The sequence below is a fragment of the Psammomys obesus genome, unplaced genomic scaffold, assembly GCF_907164565.1.
Source record: "Psammomys obesus unplaced genomic scaffold, mPsaObe1.curated_primary_1811, whole genome shotgun sequence".
NCBI classification, from domain to species: domain Eukaryota; kingdom Metazoa; phylum Chordata; class Mammalia; order Rodentia; family Muridae; genus Psammomys; species Psammomys obesus.
In genome coordinates, this window is record NW_026592732.1 from 11,066,185 (window position 1) to 11,083,526 (window position 17,342).

The 17,342-nt window shown below is 46.9% G+C and overlaps 2 protein-coding genes across 2 annotated transcripts in view; both read right to left on the minus strand.

Moving 5' to 3' along the window:
* Nucleotides 1-6,766, minus strand: part of Piwil4 (piwi like RNA-mediated gene silencing 4) — a 40,763-nt gene extending 33,997 nt beyond the window's left edge. The window contains exons 1-4 of the mRNA XM_055615601.1: nucleotides 6,671-6,766; nucleotides 5,666-5,732; nucleotides 3,047-3,178; nucleotides 853-1,067 (exon numbers count right to left, since the gene is read on the minus strand). Of these exons, the coding sequence (XP_055471576.1) occupies nucleotides 853-1,067; nucleotides 3,047-3,178; nucleotides 5,666-5,732; nucleotides 6,671-6,757 (501 nt within the window). The 5' untranslated portion in view covers nucleotides 6,758-6,766. The remainder of the gene's footprint in view (nucleotides 1-852; nucleotides 1,068-3,046; nucleotides 3,179-5,665; nucleotides 5,733-6,670) is intronic.
* Nucleotides 6,767-13,393: 6,627 nt separating this feature from the next.
* On the minus strand, nucleotides 13,394-17,126 carry Fut4 (fucosyltransferase 4). Its single transcript, XM_055615401.1, has one exon. It carries the CDS (start codon nucleotides 17,008-17,010, stop codon nucleotides 15,709-15,711), a length of 1,302 nt encoding a protein of 433 aa, XP_055471376.1. The 5' UTR covers nucleotides 17,011-17,126; the 3' UTR covers nucleotides 13,394-15,708.
* Between the last annotated feature and the right edge of the window lie 216 nt (nucleotides 17,127-17,342).

The following is a 17,342-nucleotide window of genomic DNA, read 5'->3' on the forward strand; positions in this document are numbered from 1 at the left end:
TCCTAAGAAGGATAAGGAAATACTCAGAGACTCGTTTCTGACCTGGGTAGGATCACAGAGATCTTATATCAATTTTTACCTATATTATTGGCACCATAGTGTCTGAGGATGTTGAGTCCGTTGACTAAGCTTTCTGACTGGAATTATCAAAGATCTAATTCTGTGTTCTAGTGTAACTTTTTAAAACCTGATTCTTTTTTTTCTCATAGTAATTCTAATCTTGCTTTAAAGTAGAATATGGAGAGAACTATGCATACTGATATCTATTCGAGGACTGACAATGTTGAACATCTGGGGAAAATGGGTTAAGAGAAAAGCAACTGAACTACTTCGATGGTGTCATTTTGCAAACACTCTTAGACTTGGCATCAGTCACTCATCTTGCCTATGACCGAGTGATGAAAGAAATGATGGTCCTATATTCAGAAACTGATGTGAAGTTATCTGGCCACACAGATACCCTGCGCAGGGGAAGAGGACTGAGTAGCTCCAAAGCCATGGAAATGGTGATTGTGCAGGTCTCACCTGCTTGGGGAAGGTTTCCAAGGACATCTGTCTTAGGAATCTGCAGCTCCTGAATGTTTAGCTGCTGGAGCATCAGTTTCACCTATGATATCAATGGCTGACGATGCCTTAGGAAACCTCTGAGCTCAAGCCAGGGAGCAGAAAAGAGCTAAGAAGCGATGGAAACACTCCTTTAGGTTGTCATGAAAACCAATGATATTCTCTACATACATGTAATAAGCAAATACACCCATCCAAGCATGCATGCACATGCATGCCTGCGTGTACACACACACACACACACACACACACACACACACACACGCTGAAATACTAACCACATTGTACCTTTTGGTCCAGCTTTTCTGAGAGGAAAAGGCTGGTGCCATCAAATGCTTTTGCCTTGTCCAGGATTATTCTGTGATTATAAAGCAAAGCAGTCTTCAGCCTCCTAGAGGCTAAATCTGGGCTGTACGTGACATTGTACTGGTACAGCTGCCAATCCTGGGGCAAATCTAAACCAAAGAGATTCGTGACCAGCCGCACAGGTATCCCACTAGAACCTGAGGAGGAGGAAAAATGTCTTTCACCAGAAGAACACATCATGTTAACATTAATCCTATTTTAAAATTTTGACATGGCAGTGACTGACACAAAGCAGGGGCTTCCAATCACTTTCAACCAGGCAATAATGCCACTGGGAGTTACTATGTGCAGAGCAGGTCTCCGGAAGCAGAGGGAAGGATGTGACCTTCCAACCTCTGGGGAAGAGAAGCGTCTGAACGCAACTGCCCTGACACCTTCCAGATGTGATTCCATCTGCATGTGATTCTATGATTCCAATCAGCTTGACGGTCTCAGGTGCTGTCAGTTTTCGCTGCTGACATCACAGCCACAAGAAAAATAAAAGCCAATCCCACTCTCACCGTGAACGGTTTAACTCCCCAGCCTCCGGGAAATCCAGATAATCAGAGTTTCACCAGGAGTTAGAAAGTTCTGACAAAGTTCCATCCATGGTTGGACCACTGTGGAAGTCCCCCAAAGGGGCCAACAGGGCCTCTGAGAAGGATCAGGGACTCCTATATAGAAGCAGGATGACTTGGGTCTCTATTTTTATGGGCACATGGAGCCCATATGTGCTTCTTGGAATTCCTTCCCCTATAGACATTTTTACTCAGAGCTTGAAATTCTACAGGGCAAAATCAGCGCCGGCTGCACAGAGGATGCCACAAGCTCCTCCCCAGGACAGAATCTAAGAGAGTAAAAACGGCTTCTTTTTCTGGCCTGTCTTCACAGAAAAAAACCCAATTTGTATCTTTCTACACTGCACACACTAGTTTTCTTTTTAGAGAAAGTGGAAATGCAAGTCCCCAAGGGTATAAGAAATAAACAGTGCTTGTATGCCGTAGCGCTTCCTCAGCCTTGGCCCTTGACACGTCTCTGGCAGAGGCAAGAGACAATCATGTCGTTTTTGCTTAAAAAAAAAAAAAAGTAGTCCTCTCAGATTCTGAGTGAACGGCATCACATTCCAGCCTGTCATTACACGGGCTGAGAGAAATCAATGTATACCGTCGGAACTGGCAGGACTTGGAAATTACTGCGCCAGCACCTTCAAACTGCAGCAAGCCCCATCCGTGCTGGGGTTGGGAAGGTTCGTGAGTCCGTGGGTTTTACTGTGTGTGTTGGGGGGGGGGGGTTTAAAAAGACTTCTTCTCTTTATTATCTTCTGTGCGTGCAGGTGCCCATGGAAGCTAGAAGGGCGTGAAACTCCTTGGACCTGGAGTCTCAGGTGTTTGTGAGCTGCCTAATATGAGCAGCTGGAACTTCAATCCTGATACCGTTGTATATGTTCCTAACCACCCATCCATCTCTCCACCCCAACAACAGCATAAAAAAAAACCAAAAAAAACCAAAAAAAACCAAAAAAAAAAACAGCGAGGTATGCACCGTTGGGGAAACTTTGGCTTCAGTTGTGCATCTGCTTGTTAGATAATAACGTCTATTTCTAATGGTTCTGCATATATGTGCATATATATTTGACATACACATATATATGTGATCTATATATGTATATATATCAAACACAGAATTTCCATCAGTGGGGAGGGATCCTCAAAGCCTCCTGCAAATCCAAAGAAAACAAACTTCCCAGAAGATACATCAGCCCACAACTATGTACACAATTTCAAAAGGAGCCTGGAGTCTGAATGAAGACGTGTCCTCACTGGCTGTGATTTCCTTTCTACAGTTAAAATCCCCACAGGCTAATCCTCCACATAGGATAAGGGTTGGGAAAGAGAATCTTTCTATGCCCCCAAGTGAGAAGAAGATGGCTTTTCTAAAAGTGAGATGTGGATTGAAAAAGAAAATAGTTTTGTGTTTCTGACAATAAAGCCGACACACTTAGAATGCCTTCCACACACAGATGCTCAGTCAACGCCTATCAGGTTGATTAACAAACTTACCTATTTCAGAACTAGAAATTTAAATTCCATAGCAACACTTGATGGTCTTTAAAAAGTAACAAGAAGGGGCTGGCTACCTGTTTTACAATCTTTTACATGGGCCAACTTCTCTCTGGTACAGACACCCAAATCTACAAAGTCCCGTCTGTCTTTGCCTCTCATTTCCCTGAACGTACGTCCACCATCACCGGAAGAGACACCAGCCTCATCTGAAACAAGAAGATAACACAGTGACAGACTGCATGCACCCTCTACATCAGGACCACACTGACAGTCAGAACTCAGGTTTTCACTAAAACGTGCCTGCACTGTTCACACGTTCCTGCCTGTACCAAGGACTTTATCTCAACACTGAAAAGTCTAGAGAAGGCCTGGAATGTTTAATTAGAAATGAGATTAAGCGTTAGCTTTTACCATACCACAGATGTCCTCTTCTTGGCTCAGGAGACAGCTGCACTGTGTGCCCCAGTTCCACGTGTTAACAAGTGACAGTCACTCCTCCTTTAGCTGTTGGGTGGCTACACTCTGAAGAAACTCAGGCTAGGACAACCTACGCTGACCTCTGCACAGAGGGCCGAGTCTCTAGACTTCCGCATGTGAATAGAGAAACCACGCAGGCACAGCCACCAACAATCACCCTAGGTTATTCCTTAAGAAGGGAAGACAGAGTCCACCTCAGTGTCTACCATTTACATTCGGCAAGCCTGTTTCCTTCTAAGTGACTTCCGTTTAAGTGAACACAGAAGACGGTAGCTTTTAAACAGCTTCAGCACTTGGAAGGTAACTTCAAACCATCAAAATCCGGGCCTTTACTGCAAAACAACATGGCTACCAGTGTGCTGACCCTCTGGGCTCTGGTTTCATCTGTCCTGTGATGTAGCTACTGCATGCTGTCCCCAAATGCCCCTACCACCTGCTCCAAACTTCCTCCTGGATCCTTCTCCATGGAAATGGACTCTTTCAGAGATTGATTTTAACTGACCATCTAGCTCTCTCACTGCTCCAGATTTCAGGTGATTTTTAGATAGTTTAGAATTTTAAACTACCAGGGCCTGGGTAAAAGCTCAGTGGTTAAGAACGCTTTCGGAGAAGCAGAGTTTCACTCCTAGAACCCACATCAAGCGGCTCCCAATTACTCCAGGGGAATCCAATGCCTCTGGCCTCGCCCACAGACACACAAAATACACATCATTAAACATAAAATCAAAATTTATTTTTTAAAAAAGTTCAAACTAGGTGGGGAGGTGGTGGCACCAGGAGAGGCAGGCAGATCTCTGAGCTCACAGCCAGCCTGGTCTACATAGAGTGTTCCAGGACCATCAGGGATACACAGAGAAACCCTGTTTTGGAAAAAACAACAACAGCAAAAACAAGAACAAAAACAAAAAAACAAAACAAAACAAAAAAGTTCAAACTACAATAGAATGGCAATTCTCAGAAACTGGATGGATGGGAAATGGGAAGTTATTTTTAACAAATAGTAAATGTCAGTTTTACAACACAAAAGAGTTCCAGAGATAGATGCCAGTGGTAACTATACAATATAAGTGGTCTTAAAAGGCCAGGACTCTACACTTAAGGAAAAAATTTAGGTTATAGGTATATTTAGGTTATATGTATATGTATAATTTAGGAAAATCAACAAAAATTCAGTCTGTCTTCAAAGAATGGACTGTTTTTATCCTGGAAACAGCGATAATGATAATGCTTGGGTGACAATGTTTGGCCCACAGGCTGCCTCTCAGAGCAGGCCTCTGTGTCCATGCAGTACATTCTCATTACAGTTCAGATCACTATGCACATGGACCTGGAAAGCTCCCACCCAGACAGACAGCTACATGGGAGATGGACTCGGAGAGTCTGTGGGCTTACAGACTCACTCACCAATGACTTCATTCCACGGTCAGAATTAGAGACATGGTAGACAGGTTTCATGTCAGGGATATGAAATGAACTCTGTTCTCCTCAGGTTCATTTCAACCCCTTGGCATTAGGAAAAAACAAAAGTCTCTTATTTAAGCCCCTCAGTCAATGGTACTTCCTTGCGGCAGCCCAAGGAAAATCTAATACACCTGGCATGTCAACTCAGGCTGTGTGGTCAAGAGTGGACAAGAATCCCGAGGCTGAACCTGGCTTTGCTAGGAGGCCTGATGTATCCCCCAGGTATGAGGGAAAATGAACCAGAGGTGTATGCTGGTTTCTCCCATCCAGGAAGATAGGAGCTTTGGCATTTCTGCTCTGTATTTTTGGAATTTTTTTTTTCAAGGGCTGGGAATGTAACTCATTTGGCTTGTTTAGGACAAATGAGACCCTGACTCCAATCCCAGAACCACAAAAAATGGTGTGGTGGGTGTACACCTGTAATCCCAGGACTGAAGGGTTGGGGAGGGCAGAGGCAGGAGAATCAGAAGTTCAAGGTCATCTTCGGGAATACAGTAGTTTGAGGCTGGCTGGGATCTGAGACTCTGTGTCAAGGTGGGTGGGTTTCAAAATTACTCACTGAGCAGAAAGAATCAGACCAGCTTCCCCATATGGATTCCCATGTCCCAGGCACCCCCAGGAAGCCCAGAGAATCCACAACGAACATGAAAAGGGGAGCAGAGCTGTGGTGGCTGTCTGATGTCTCAGGGATTGATGGGTCCCTCTGCTCTGCTTAGGCTGAAGGAGGTCAGGGAAGCAGAACCGGTGGCACTTACGTGGCTGTGAAATGCTGCTGGCTCCTCTGCTGGAGGCCTGACTCTCCCCAGGACTGGCAAAGGTGGCCTACAAAGCAGGCAGAAAGTGTGGTCAGATTTAAACCAACTCACAAGCCACAAGGCTATCAGAAAAATGGTGTCTGATATCGTAGATTACCATGATCCAGAGGTAGAAACTCTTGAGGGACAAGAGGGAGGGTGGCCATGCTCCACAGAAGGCTAAGGAGAAGCTGGAGGGCCTCCCTTTCCAAGAGCTATTAGCCTGAGTCATGCTAGCATCTGAGCACGAACCAGGTAACCATGCTGGTCCCCAGAGGTCTCAGATGTGGAAGTGGGACCCCGAGCATGGGATGAACCCTGGAAGTGCACTGAACCAAAACCAGTTCACAAGACAGTTAAGGACAGAGCTGTTAGGCAGAAAACTCCTCCTTGCCCAAGAAATTATTGTATCTTGCCTGTTTAAAAAGAGAAAATAAAGAAAGACAGAAAAGAGAGAGACAGACAGAGAGAGTGAAAGTCAAGAGAACTCCACTCAATGATAACAAGGGCAAAATGATCACAAACCACCAGTTCTGGTCTGAGACTAAAAGGTTCTTCAAAAGCGGATGTACAACTGTTATTCAGGATTGGTTCTGTCACCCAGCAAACAGCCAAACTCCGAATGTTTGCGCAACCAACAGCAGCTGATCTAAGCCACGTACATCTGAATCTGAGACGATTTCTGCCACCTGTTATCAGGAACAACTGGAGCACACCGAAAGAGGGGGAGGCTTAATTCATGTTTTGTCTGTCTTTCTTTCGTTTATTCTCCCTTTTTTCCTACTTTCCAATCAACTGAACTAAAGCTAAGAAAGGAGAAGGCAGCTACATACCTCCTAGCTACAGTGCTTTTCTGCACTTCCGGATCTTAATAGTATATATACACTTGCAAGAAAAAAGGTGGGAGAGGCTGGGAGAGGAAAGCATTGCCCAGGATGGACACAGAAAGTAGAGCCAAACACTCACGGTGCCGACTCCTGGGGCGCACCCCACTTCCCTGCGGCTGTGGCCTGGGGTGATGCCTCGCGCCCTTACTCGGGCTCGTCCACTCATGTTCCTGGGTGTCCGAGGCTTTATAGAGCCGGTGAGTCTCGGCACAGGTGTTTCCTCTGGGAAGAAGATGGTGAAGCTGTGCTGAGGAGATTTAAAGTAGTCAGTTTCCTGAGATGGTGTGGCAAACAGCAACCCGAGCGTGGGTGGGCTTGTACTCCCAGAATGCGCAAGAGCATGTGGGGCGGGGCCAGGCGGGGCTGGGCCTCGAGTAACCTCGCGGGAATCTCTCCATCTCTGTCTCTGTCTCCTTTTGACACTTTTTTTTTAGGCGCCCCTCATTTGCTATAAACACCCAGCTGGCAGTCTTTATCATTTTGAGGATGTCTCTCTCTGCTACTGGTTTTTGGAAATTACCCAAGTATAAACATATGTGAGAGTTGCATCACACACCACTCTGGACCTGAGAGGAAGCTTGTGTCACTGTTATCTGAGTGTTGTTAGGGTTGCACCCCGAGAAGGGGTGAGAGGAGGTGAAAGTGTGGGCGGTTAATAGATGGACCATTAGACAAACGTTTGGAACGGTGTCCTAGAGAGGGAGTTAGCAACGTGAGTCAATCTTAAAAGAAATTAGGTTGGGGGCCCAGGGAGACCTTAGTGGTTAAGAGTATTCTTGTTGCTACTTCAGAGGACCAGGGTTTGGCTCTCAGTACCCACATAGTGATTCACAACCATCTGGAGCTCCAGTTTCAGAGGACCCAACACCCTCTTCTGGCCTCCTGGGGCCCCTGCATGCTCCTGACGCTCAGACAAACACACAAATAATAATGTGTTTTAAAAGTATAATTCAGGCGAAGTGTGTAGAGTCTTGAAAACTCTTAAGAGACACAAGATGAGGGGGAGCTTCGAGGACGACTTAGTTGGGAACAAAGCTGCTTGTGTGGCTCTGGAGGAGTCACCACATGCTCTGTCTCAGTCAGGGAAGAGCGGTATTGTAGCAGAGACCTGCAGGTACTGTTGTCAGTGCTCCGCTGTGGGCCTCCTAGCAGGAGATGCAACCGGTGTGGTTTGGGAGGGAAGCTCCAATTGCCCAATCAACAGCATTCGGATAATAACGTTGGATTATCAGGAAGGATGTGAAATACCAGGGGAGGTGAAACATTCCGTCCTGCAGGCAAACTCTTCCAGTCAGGAAATAAACAACTCAAAGGCTTCACCAAGTCCCTAAAGCTGACCAGATACACTTAGCAGCTCCATTCCCAATCCTATAGAAGCTATAAAGGAGAGCTGAGAGACGCTGGCAGACAAGAGGAGCCCTTTAGAAGAGGGTCACACCAACTCAACTGCCCAAGCCTATTGAGCTGCCTCACTGTTTCGCAGTGAGCTCCAGGTTTCCAGTCTTCATCAGTGGTCACCCATGCTAGGGTGGACCTTTCGGTGATACAGCTGTCATTCTGTCATTTCTATTCCTGTAAGTAACCGAGAATCCATATTCCTGTAAGTAACCCCCAAAAAACCCAAGTTGGGCTTTGTTGGTATCCTTACTTTGGTCTGTTATTGCTCCCATATCATGTTCCCCCAGGACTATAGTGTCAGTGAACACTGACCCAAAAGATAGGAAGTCTGGAACTGCACCCAGCAAAGCTGCTGGGGGTGCCAGCCATTTCAACTTCTTGGATAAGAGCAGTCTGATCCATTTCCTTCCAGCAACAGGAAAGCACAGCCAGGTGTCTAAACAACAAGGGAAAAGGATGTGGGAAGCAGGGATTAAGAGCAGCAGCAGCAAAAAAAATTAATTCCTCCTTGTTTCTTAGAATATTCAAAAGCTGGGATGATAAAGTCAAGTGGTAAACAGTTTAAAGCATAAATGTAACAAATGAGAACTCTCATAATACACTGAATATGACATATGGCTATCTAGACTAAAGCCCAGAGTATGAAAAATGACGGTTATTACTATTTAAGGAAAATCATGTGCATACAGGCTTCATGTCTTATGTCCCAGGGAAAGAAAGGGAAAGGGAAGAAAGAGGAGGGAGAAATGAGAGGAGAGGGATAGAGGGGCAGAAAGGTGGAGGGAGAGAAAAAGGAGAAGAGGAAGGAAGGGAGGAAGGGAATGATAGGAATGTGTTGAAGCAGAAACACACCTCTCAGTTCCAGAGCTAGTTTATTCTGGAACCAAACTATCAATGACTATGGCCTGAGAACATGGGGCTAGGTTACCGTAGGTTCCAGGTTCCAATATGGAAGCAGGTTCATGTAGTTTTTCTGGTAACGGAACAAAGAAAGTTATAAACTACTGAACTTTTAGAATAAATTGGTCGGAACATCCGGGATGCAGGTTACTTACTGAAGGATGGAGGAGTCACCACTGCAGGCCTCAGATGCTACACTTTAATCACCGTTTGCGGACACAGATCTTTTTTCAGTTCTCATTCACAAAAGAACCAATAGCAGATAGGCAGGCAGCAAAAACACAGGAAAAAAGACGGAAGGGGTGGACACAAAGCCCAGGCTTTACAATCCAGTCTGAGAAAATCAGCCATCACTTCTCTTGGCCACTCATGGTTAGTGGTGGGTCACCCAAACACGACCAGACTCTCAGAGGGCGATCACATGACTGTGGATATTAGGAGACCAAGATTAATGGATGTCACTGGCCCACTGTCTTTCACTGAAGGCTAATGATCAGAGGCAGTTTGAGCTTAAACTGTATGGACCAGGAGCTTTGCAAGGAACAATTCTTAGTCAGCTACAGCCTCTGGCAGATAGCATCCGTTCAAAAGCTGTGTCTTTGTTCTTCCCCAAGAAGTCTCGACAAACCATGAGGGCTTCTGGCATTATCTTGAGGCATCACTGCTTGATAGCCAAGATAGCGAGCAGACTTGGAGCCTTCTTAAATGTTGACTTAACCTCGGGAGAGCCAGAAAACCAGAGGGTATGGCAGGTGTGCCTAGTTGCTAGGAGAGCGCAATCCCCTATGGGGATTAGTCATTTTGAAGGTGCTACTTGAGCTCAGCTCCCGTTTTTAACTGCACTGTTAGCGACAATGATCAGGTAGAATGTCCCGTGGCCAGAGGCTGCAGCACTGGCATTTTTCTGTATAGCATCAGAGGAACTTAGTTTGTGCTGGGGGGACACTTCCCTGAATTTCAGGGCTCTGATGCTTCCAGGGCTCCTATGAGGACTTTAGGCTATGGTTCCATACTTGCTCTTACATCTCCTCCTTTAACAGACATTTATTGTGGCAATAGCATATGTTGGAGTTCTTTGTTGTTGACACAAAGGCTACAAGATCTCATCTTAAATAGAAATAAGGGATAGTTTATCCAGGAGCCATTTTGGGTGACCACGGCCCAGGAACACAGGCTTAGGTTATCTGAAATTCCAGGTTCCAATATGGAAGCAGTTTCAGAGTTTTAAAGAACAGAAAGTTATAAATAGAGTTTACTTTAAAAAGCACTGGTGAGTACATCAGAGAAGCAGGACAAAAAAGCATCCTATAGGCTCAGGATGCTACCTAATGACATTTTTTAGCTTTTAGATTGATAGAAGCTGGTTGCCTGGTAAATTAATAGATTCTGAAAGGTTTTCTTTATCTACTGTCACAAGCTGTTAGTTCTGACACAGAGTGCAAGAAATGGTTGTTCTGGAAAGCCAGAAGAACTTAGCCCAAGGGAAGGCAATTAGCCCTTGGACCTGCAACTTTCCAGTCTCCCACAGTACTGAAATTCAGATCAGCCAATCCGCCCCCGCAGATTCCTGCCAGGGGTTTTGCAGCTTCGTCTCAGGGGTTTTCATTCACATTGTCTGCATATCCACTTCCGCGGTGAGAACACACACACCGGAGTGCAGTGTCCTCGCCTTCATCTTATTTACATCTCGAAGTCCTAGCGCAGAGCATGCGCACAGGAGGCACTCCAGATACATGGGTTAATTATTAGCATTCTACGTCTCCGCCTTTGAAAAGATCCTTTACAGGCTACATTCTCTTTACCGTAGTATTAGATGAGACTCGGCGATTTTAAATTGCACTCGTTTCTTCATCTATTGTATCCGTATGTGTCTGCGTGTGGGCATGAATGTGCCGTACACACAATAGAAGTCACAGGTAATTTGGGGGAGTCAGTTTGCTCCTTGCACCATGTGGGGCCTGAAGATCAAACTCCGGTCATCAGGCCAGTGCTTCATCCACTGAGCCATCCCCTTGCGCCGAGTTACAGTAGTTTAAAAGATACTAAAGATCTCTAAATGAATCTCATAAAAATCCAATTCTTTAAATCTTACTTTAAGTAGTTTTACAAGGCTTTACAGGCAATGAAAATGTGCTTTATATTCTTCACACACACACACACACACACACACACACACACACACCCTCATTTTCATTAAAAAAAAAAAAAAATGTTGGCGGTTGTTTCCAAAAGTCAATTTCTTTAAAAAGTGGATATTGAGAACCAGTGAAATATGTTAACTGGGATTAAATGAAGGGCAATAAATAAATGTTTTCCCAGATTTTAAAAAAGTGACATTCATTAAGCATTCAAGAATCTGCTATAATGAATCTGGTTTTTATGTTTATTTCTTGTTCAGCAAGTTCATGCTTTGATTTCACTCCCATCTGCCCACAGAGGCTGTTTCAAGCTGCACAAAGGTTTCTTCTCAGCAAAAGGCATGATGGATGGTGCTCTTTAACCTGGCCTTCATTCTGGTGCACACATCCCACTTTCTTCTGCCTCGTTTGGCCTTCAATCCTCATGCTTTCCCTCTCTCCTCTTCTCCCCGCTCTCCCTTTATTTAGGCTCACCTTGTCGGGTTCTCTTCCCTTGGTCTCACAGACTCCATGTCTATTTCACTTTTTGCTCTCCAACCAACTTCACACTTTTTTTTTAAAGATTTTTTTAAACACTTAAAAAAAAAGATTTATTTATTATTTATACAACATTCTGCCTGCACACCAGATCTCACTATAGATGGTTATGAGCCACCATGTGGTTGACTGGGAATTGAACTCAGACCTTTGGAAGAATAGTGAATGTTCTTAACCTCTGAGCCATCTCTCCAGCCCCAACTTAACACTTTTAACTCATATGTTATTGAATCTTCTTCCCTGAGAGTCCTGGTCCTATTAGTTGGCCATGGTGACTTTTTATTTGGTACTAAGTTAGTATATCACGTGTATGGCTGGAGAGGACAAGAGAGAAGAGAATCCCTACTATTTGTTGCAACTTGATGTTTTCCTCTGTCAGCGATTCTTGTGTCCTCCCAAAGAGAAAAAACTTACCTTTTCTGTTCTTGGCCCACCACTCCACCCTTAGGTTTGCAATCTTTGTTCTATCCCAAATTGACATTACTTAATGTGGTGGACTGAACTCTACTGTTGAGAACACAGGAGCATTTGGGGAAACAAGCCCAGCTGGAATCCAAGGTTGTGCCCTTGCAAACAAGTCACTATAAATTGAAAAAGGGAAGTGAAAAAGAGAAAGGGCAAGCTGAGCTGGGCCGGGTGCAGTTCCACACCAGTGTAGAACCATTGAACTCACAGACTCTACCCACCAACAGAAAGATGCCTACGGGTCAGGCCCCTTATTTTGCAGTTCAGGTGACAGTGCTCAAGGGACACATACATACACACACACACACACACACACACACACACACACACACGGCATATTACTGTCACTTTAGTTAAGTCCTTTCAAAGGTCTGGACCTCGGACCTCCCTCAGGAGGTGATCTTAGCAACTGTTTCTAGGCACATCCTCAGGGCCAGGACTAAGTCAAGGGTCTTACTTCAACCCCTCTGTACCCCCATACATGATTACCTTCAATTAGAGATGAGACTGCCAAAATACAGAAAGCGTCAATAATTTGCCCCAGATCAGACAACTAAGGAATGTTGCAAAGCTGGTCTAGGAGCCCAGCAACACCCCCCCCCCAGAATTCTTAAATCCTAATTATTAAATCCCTTTCAAGAGATGCCCATCAAGTTATACTTTTTAAAAAATTGAATTCCCCAAACGTTTTACGTCATCTGTGGACACCCAGCACTGAGTTGGTGAACTCTGACCCAAGGACTGAAGTTAGCAAGCATGCCTGCTGGGTTCTGCATCCTCCTGCCTGCTCCTGCACCCTCACAGCAGAGGTCCAGCCTGCAAAGCTTGAAATATATTCACTCTGTCCCCAAGCAGAAAATGTTTCCTAACCTGTGGTCCAGAGCCTTCAAAGACTGGATTCTGTAAGGCATAGCACCTCACAACGGACAAAATGCCCGGGCACACAACATTCTTCAGGATCCTTTCCTGTGGCTTTCACACGGTACAACGGAAGCTACAATTTAAATCAGTTGCCTGACTTAGGCCACAGATGCAGAAGGCGGCCAAGCCACTGTGTCAGGTTCTGGCTCCCAACTGCAAGCTCTTTCCTGAAGCCACCCTGGCACCCAAACTGTCTTCCTCTTACTGTCAGGGAAGGGTTTGGGAACACAAAAGAATCTTAAGTACTGCCAGCAAGTTCTTCTGAGAATATCCTTCCAGACGTGCACATGGAATGAGGGTCATCCAGAGGTAAAAAGGTTACATTTGTGATCAACTTGAAAGGAGAACTTAAAGCCGTGACAATCACAGGAAATACACAGCACACTCAGAAGCATTCTTTCTCATAATAAGCATTCCATAAACAAAGGCTAGTTTTACGTGGATTTAATGAGAAATGTATAGGTGAAGCAATCCATATTATTTTAATTTACATAGCTTTATCAAAACACATGTACTTCTAATCTGAAAATACAAGCTTAATAGAAATTGTATGGTCCTAAAATATGGCTCAGCTTTAAGGATTTATTTGGAAAACGCAATATATGACTCACCTTCCTAGTTTAGATTTGTTCTGTAACAGATCCTAAAATTTAATTTCAGATGTAAAATGCATATGAGGATATCCTAAACTCCCTACAAAGTAAGAAGGAAATATGCTTATGGATACATACATATTGAGCCAGCTTTTACTTCCCACAGGAAATTGTCAGGTGTTTTCCCACAGGTCACAAAAGAGGGACTCTATGCCTGGGTCACTCCTCAGCCAGGTGTCCCCCAGCTGGAAGGCAAAGCTGACCCACATTAGCAAATCTTAACCCCCCTCCCACTGCCCAGTGTAGATCCCCCAAAACACTGAGACCCCTAGCCAATATCGCATCAATACTCACTTTTAAAAACAGAACTTTTAAGTTGGGCATGGTGATATACACCTTTAATCCCAGCCCAAGAGAGGCAGAGGCAGGTGGGTCTCTGAGTTCAAGCCCAGCCTGGTGTACAAAGAGAGTTCCAGGACGACACAGAGAAAACCTGTCTTGAAAACCAAACCAACCAAACAAAACCCCCAAAACTTTTGTTTGTCTTTGTTGGACAGCTGGTATTCTATAGTTGCGCTTCTGCCCACACTGTAAAGCTTTAATGAGGCAATGTTATTCACAGCTTTTAATTACTCCTTTTATGAAAGACAGAATAGAAACACCTGGGCCTAAGTGAGCCTTTCAAGCCTACTCGTAACAAGAGCTCTAGGAGGTGAACCTGATCTAAGACTCAGGTAACTGTCCTGAGCAAACAGGGGCAGAACTCTGTACACAGCAAATAAATCTCGGACCCTGCCCATGTCAGTGACTAAGGGGCCTAGCTTAATAGCTTGAGGACTTCAGTCAACTGGCTGATTTATGAACGACACTTTGTGTGACCCAAATCCCTATTCCCCTGCGGCAGTGGTAGACTATAGTTGCCCCACAGAGAAGGCACCTGCTCATACCTCTCTATACCTTCCCTGAGGACCCAAGCCCAGTAATTTGGCACAAGCAGGCATGCCCTGACATCTGTTGAACTTGGAAAAATCAATGAGTGTATTTCCAAGATTGGCCCCACAGCTAGACTCAAAGGCACTGGAATCAGTGTACTGAGATGCAGATTCAGAGGAGAATCTGTAGATCTTAGCACTTAACAAAGAACAGACCATTCATTGTAGGCACTTGTTCAGTTCCATTTAACAAAAAATGGACAGAAACCAAACAACCATATACAAACACAAGTTGTTTTTTTTCCCCCTTTTGCACAAACCCATAGTTCAGTGAAATCTTTTACAGTTCTCTCTGCACAGCACTGCTGAAGGACTAACATTCCAGTTTGAATTTCAGGTCCAGCAGAGACAGAATAAACACATTTGTGGATATGACGTCATTTATGTTTCTTCCATTTGTAAACACTGGTTAGGAAAAGGACAAGAATGTTTTTTCTCATATCTCTATTTTGAATGTTTTCCTGATCCAGGTTATAGGGAACTTTAAAGACAGAATAATCAAGAGAGGGTCATTCACATTGCAAAGGGACTTTCCACTTATTTCTATTAAATACTGCACTCCCATAGGGCCCTGAATTGGGGTGTCACTCTAATGCAGCTTTTCGGGACTAGGTTACTAGTATGAACTGAGGCACACCCATGTCTTCATCATAATTTTCCTCAGAGGATAATCTTGCCTCTGGCTTCTATTCCAGGGCTGGGGATATAAACAGCTGGTGAAGGGAATCAATGGCTTCTTATCTTTTCCAGGGTCAGAGTGTTTGAGGAATCCAAACGCCAAAGAAAAACCCGGGTAGAGTTCTTCTACTTTCTCATACCCACCGGCTTTCAAAATCCAGTGCTCTGCTCTCGTTGGTCCAAGCAGACATGGATCAGAGAACAAATATGTCTCAATTTTAGAGTGCACATAGACCCCCGATGAGGCCTGTGCCCAAAAGGAAAAGCCACTTCTTCACATGGGGAACAGGTAAAGAAGGGCCTCCTTCCTCACCCAGAGCTCCAAAGTCCCTTAACAGCCAGCGCAGATCTCCGTAAAAAAGCCGTGAGGACCTGGGAATTTTCCCATCCTTGTGCTAAACAATAAAACTGGTAGGCTTATCTTTTTCCCATCAAGCATGCTGGGTATTTAGAAAACTCAGCCAAGGAGACTAGTCAGTTCACAGCAGAATGGCCTCATCGCTCGAACCAGCCTGCCAAGTTTCGGATGCTCTTGGGCTGGTCCCCGGAGGTCTGCACAGCTTGGCATGTCCGGCACCATGGCTCATCCCAGAAAGAGGTAATGTGCACCGCATAGCTCCGGCGCCAGTGGAAGTAGCGGCGATAGACAGCCACGTTTCGGTCGAGAAAGTGTAGGTAGGCAGCCAGGGAGGCCGCACTAGGGAAGTCGTCCACGTGGATGAAGGCGCCACGAGGCACGAAGCGCTCATAGTTGGCTCGGTCCGGGCCTAGCACCACTGGCACAGCCCCAGCCAGAAAGGCATTCCGCCACAGCTTCTCTGTGATGTAATCCACGTGCTGTGAATTCTCAAAGGCCAGGTAAAACTTGTAGCGGGCCACAGTGTGCAGCAGCCCGCTGGCTGGCAGTGGTTGCCCGGGTCCCGCCCGGCCAAACACGTCCACAGACACGTGCTGACTCAGCTGGTGGTAGTAACGGACCCGTGCCATGCGCTCGTTCCAGTGGCTCACAACCCAGGCCACCAGTCCCCGCTTGCGGGCCAGCGGGGGACCCAGGCCTGGCGGCTGGTCAGCTGGATGGCTCCTGGGATAGAGGAAGCCATAGGGCACGAAGACATCAGAGTCTGTCCGGTAGGACAGTGTCCAGTTGAAGAGGTCCCTCGCCAAGCCCCGCAGCCCCGGGGTATGGGAGGGTGATTCGAAGTTCATCCACACCCAGCGCTGACCCGGGGGTCTAGAGCCTGCGGTCTCCAGGGCTTCGCGGGCTAGCATCACCGCTCCCTCCTGGTCGTCGAACACGCGTAGCTCCAGCGCCTCATCCGTGCGTCCTTGGGCTCCCCAGGGCGGGGGCCAGTCGGGGGGTCCCTTCACCAGGTCGCGGTGGTGGAACAGCACTGCCTGAGCCTCCCCGTAGGCCGCGCGGTCGGTGAGCAAGCGGCAGCCGCTGATGTTGAAGCGCAGGTTGCAATCAGGCGGAGGCCTGGGGTGGACACGGCGCCCCTCGAAGGGTTCCCACCAGAGCAGCACGCCCACCGGGCGTGGCGGGGCTGGAGATGCCCAGGGCAGCTGCGGCAGCTGTCTCCAGCAGATGCAGGCGGTCAACGCGGTGCACAGCAGCCCCGCTATGGCGAGCGCAGGGGAGCTCGGGGGAAGTCCCCAGCCTCCGCGCCGTGCGCGTCGCCGGGCCCCCGGTGTCCCCATGCAGCGTCCACGATCGGCGGCCGCGGCTCGCCACGCGTCCACCGGCCGTGAGGGGCGGCACCGGCTCTCATGCTGCCGCTCTCGCCCTGCCAGGGCCATGGAGGGGGCGGGCGGGGCATCCACAGGCCCACGGGAGGTGCCTCGCCCCTCCCAGGTCCAGGACGAGGTGAGCAGGGCGGGCAGCCTTGGCCCGGCGCCACCCTGTCCCTCCCAGACACTGCTCCCTGAGCCCTGCGGGCCGGGCCCGGGGCGTTTCCTGCTGCGCCTGCGCTGGCTCCCTTGCCCTGCGGGGCTCCTAAATTGCGCCCAGCTGGCGCCTCCCCGGGGGTCGTGGCCTCCTGAAGCGAGTTCTCCTTTCCCTCTTCTAGGCAAGCCGCAGTCTCGAGACCTCCTCAGAAGCCTCAAAGAGGAGGCGAGGTGGGAGATGCGAC